Source organism: Amphimedon queenslandica, unplaced genomic scaffold, assembly GCF_000090795.2.
Source record: "Amphimedon queenslandica unplaced genomic scaffold, v1.1 AMPQUscaffold_8144_Cont19909, whole genome shotgun sequence".
NCBI classification, from domain to species: Eukaryota; Metazoa; Porifera; class Demospongiae; order Haplosclerida; family Niphatidae; genus Amphimedon; species Amphimedon queenslandica.
Window position 1 is genome coordinate 1 of NW_003551576.1, and position 2,258 is coordinate 2,258.

Below are 2,258 nucleotides of genomic sequence, written 5' to 3' on the forward strand. Positions count from 1 at the left end.
CCTTCTTTGAACAGTTCAAGAGATTTATTTATCCTTGGAATGTACACATAGTGTAAAGCAAACATATGCTGTTCATTTGTGATATCAAGCAGGTCATATTGTTCCATAAAATAAAAAAGTCTATAGTACAAACTTGTAACACACTTATGCATGTCTCTCCATAGGCGTTCTATCCTCTGATTATGTACGGAGGATCCAACAATCGCACTCTGTCTACCAGCACCCCGATGCTCCAACATATGTTCCACCACCAAAATGTTCTCCATGCCTTGGTCTGTCCTCACCCTAGAAGGTAAGTGATACTTGTTAACAGCCTCAAGAAAGCTCTGATAAACAGTAATAGACTTGATGTTAGATGCACATCTGAGAAAAACAATCAACCTGCTGAAGCCATCAATGCCTCCATGTGTTACTAGTCTCCATCTGATAAGCTTATGATGTGAATCTGAAATAAAATATATTTAACTAAATGTATATGTGACCATAATTGACAAAAGGGCCCTTATGGCGGATTTTAAAATTGATCTTAATAATGGCAAATATCAACCTGTGAGTGCTTTGTTCGACAATCATTGTTTCTAAAAGTTTCATGGTAACTTTTTGCATCCTGTGGAGTAATTTTATGATAAATGGGGCTCAGGAAGTTGGATTTCTTAGGCTAGAAAGACAAATTTCACTACCCGCCATAAGGTACCTTTTGTCAATTATGGTCACATATTATCACCTAATTAATTTTATGCCATACTAATAAAATGTAATTTCATTCCCTTCCAATGCTAATATTATCACAAGCTTACCAATATGCCAGAGTGAATTAGGTCCAGGAACACTGTACATACATCGGCGAATTAATCCACCTGGCCATCTAATAGAAGCTCTCAAGGGATCACTTTCTTGTAACGCATCTCTGACACGAGCTCTAGTGACTTTGAACCCTCTTGCGCGAAGGAGGCCAACAGCCATAGACACACCAACATTAGGGTCACTTTCCTTAAACTCAATTATTAATGAACGAAGCTCTTGATTAGATATGTCAGGATTTAAATCTAACATTCCAAATTCAGCTCTCCTCCTAATAAGACAGAAATTATTATTATTATTATTATTATTATGTGTAACTGTGGTATCATTCCAAATTATTACAAAAAATGGTGGCACTTCAAAACAGTTCATGAAACTTTGACCTCGCGAAATCCTGCAAATTTATCATTTGTGAAAATTTTCGCGTATAGGGTACATCAAGCTTTTTACACATGCTAGCACATAATGTAATTAAAGTTCATCATTGATGGCATAAATAATAACAATACTGGATAATAACTTATGTGTATATACCTGTATAATGTCATTCTTGATATACACAACAAGGCAGCTATCTCAGTCCACTGAAATGAAAGTGAAACTAGGTACTCCACTTGTTCTCTAGACACATCAAACTTTGGACGTTCACGTCTACCAGTGTGTGCAATGGAAGCTTGATACGATACCGTAGCATTGTTTCTGGCAGAGCTACATTCTAGTACTGTAATATAATTATTCCACTTATCCAAAGATTCTCGTAAATAAGAGAGCAATTGGTCTACCAGCGTTCTATATTCATTAGCAACAGCAAGTTCTTCATTAGAAAGAGCCGATACATCAGACGTCTGAAACAACATTCAGTACTAAATTAGAACAGCTGTGAATTGATAGCTAGATCCTTTCCACTACATACTCCGCCAAGTTAAGGTTACAGATACCTAGATTTCTCTCAGCTGTTGTTAATAGTTGATATAGCTCTGTAAAGAACGACACCCAAGCTTCCACTGCTGCCATATGCCATTAAACTATAGTCACACCCAGCCCTCTGTGAGTGGGTGTTAACTTAAGCAAACTTATTTACATACAAACTCTATCTTTTCTAGACTCATTATAACTTTAATAAAATTTCCTCTTTGAATAATTATGATTAAAATAATGATTTAAGTGACTTAACTGAAAGTAATGATAATAATGTAAGTTACTAATAAGAGTAACAGTTAATAGAGTCTTACAATGAATCCATAGACCATGTCCATTCTTCTTGAATGTTATTGAGGATTGCATCCCATTCTACTTCAAACTCTTGATAGTTATTGTAATGCAAAGGTAGTTCCAAAGTACTGCCACAAGTGTGGGCAAATGGAGAATACCCATATGTGAAAATAACAAACAGCTTGTCAGTAATGAAAACAGAGCTACCAGTCCAGAACCGAAGAAAATTACGCAGTGAATTAATC

General features: G+C 35.9%; 1 protein-coding gene across 1 annotated transcript; it reads right to left on the reverse strand.

Moving 5' to 3' along the window:
• Positions 1-133: 133 nt before the first annotated feature.
• LOC109591450 (uncharacterized) lies at positions 134-1,675 on the reverse strand (the record flags this gene model as incomplete). The annotated part of the gene is made up of 3 exons (XM_020007182.1): positions 1,336-1,675; positions 798-1,072; positions 134-445 (listed from the first exon to the last, which is right to left on the reverse strand). Coding segments are annotated over exons 1-3 (910 nt in total), but the record flags the coding sequence as incomplete, so codon positions are not given.
• Between the last annotated feature and the right edge of the window lie 583 nt (positions 1,676-2,258).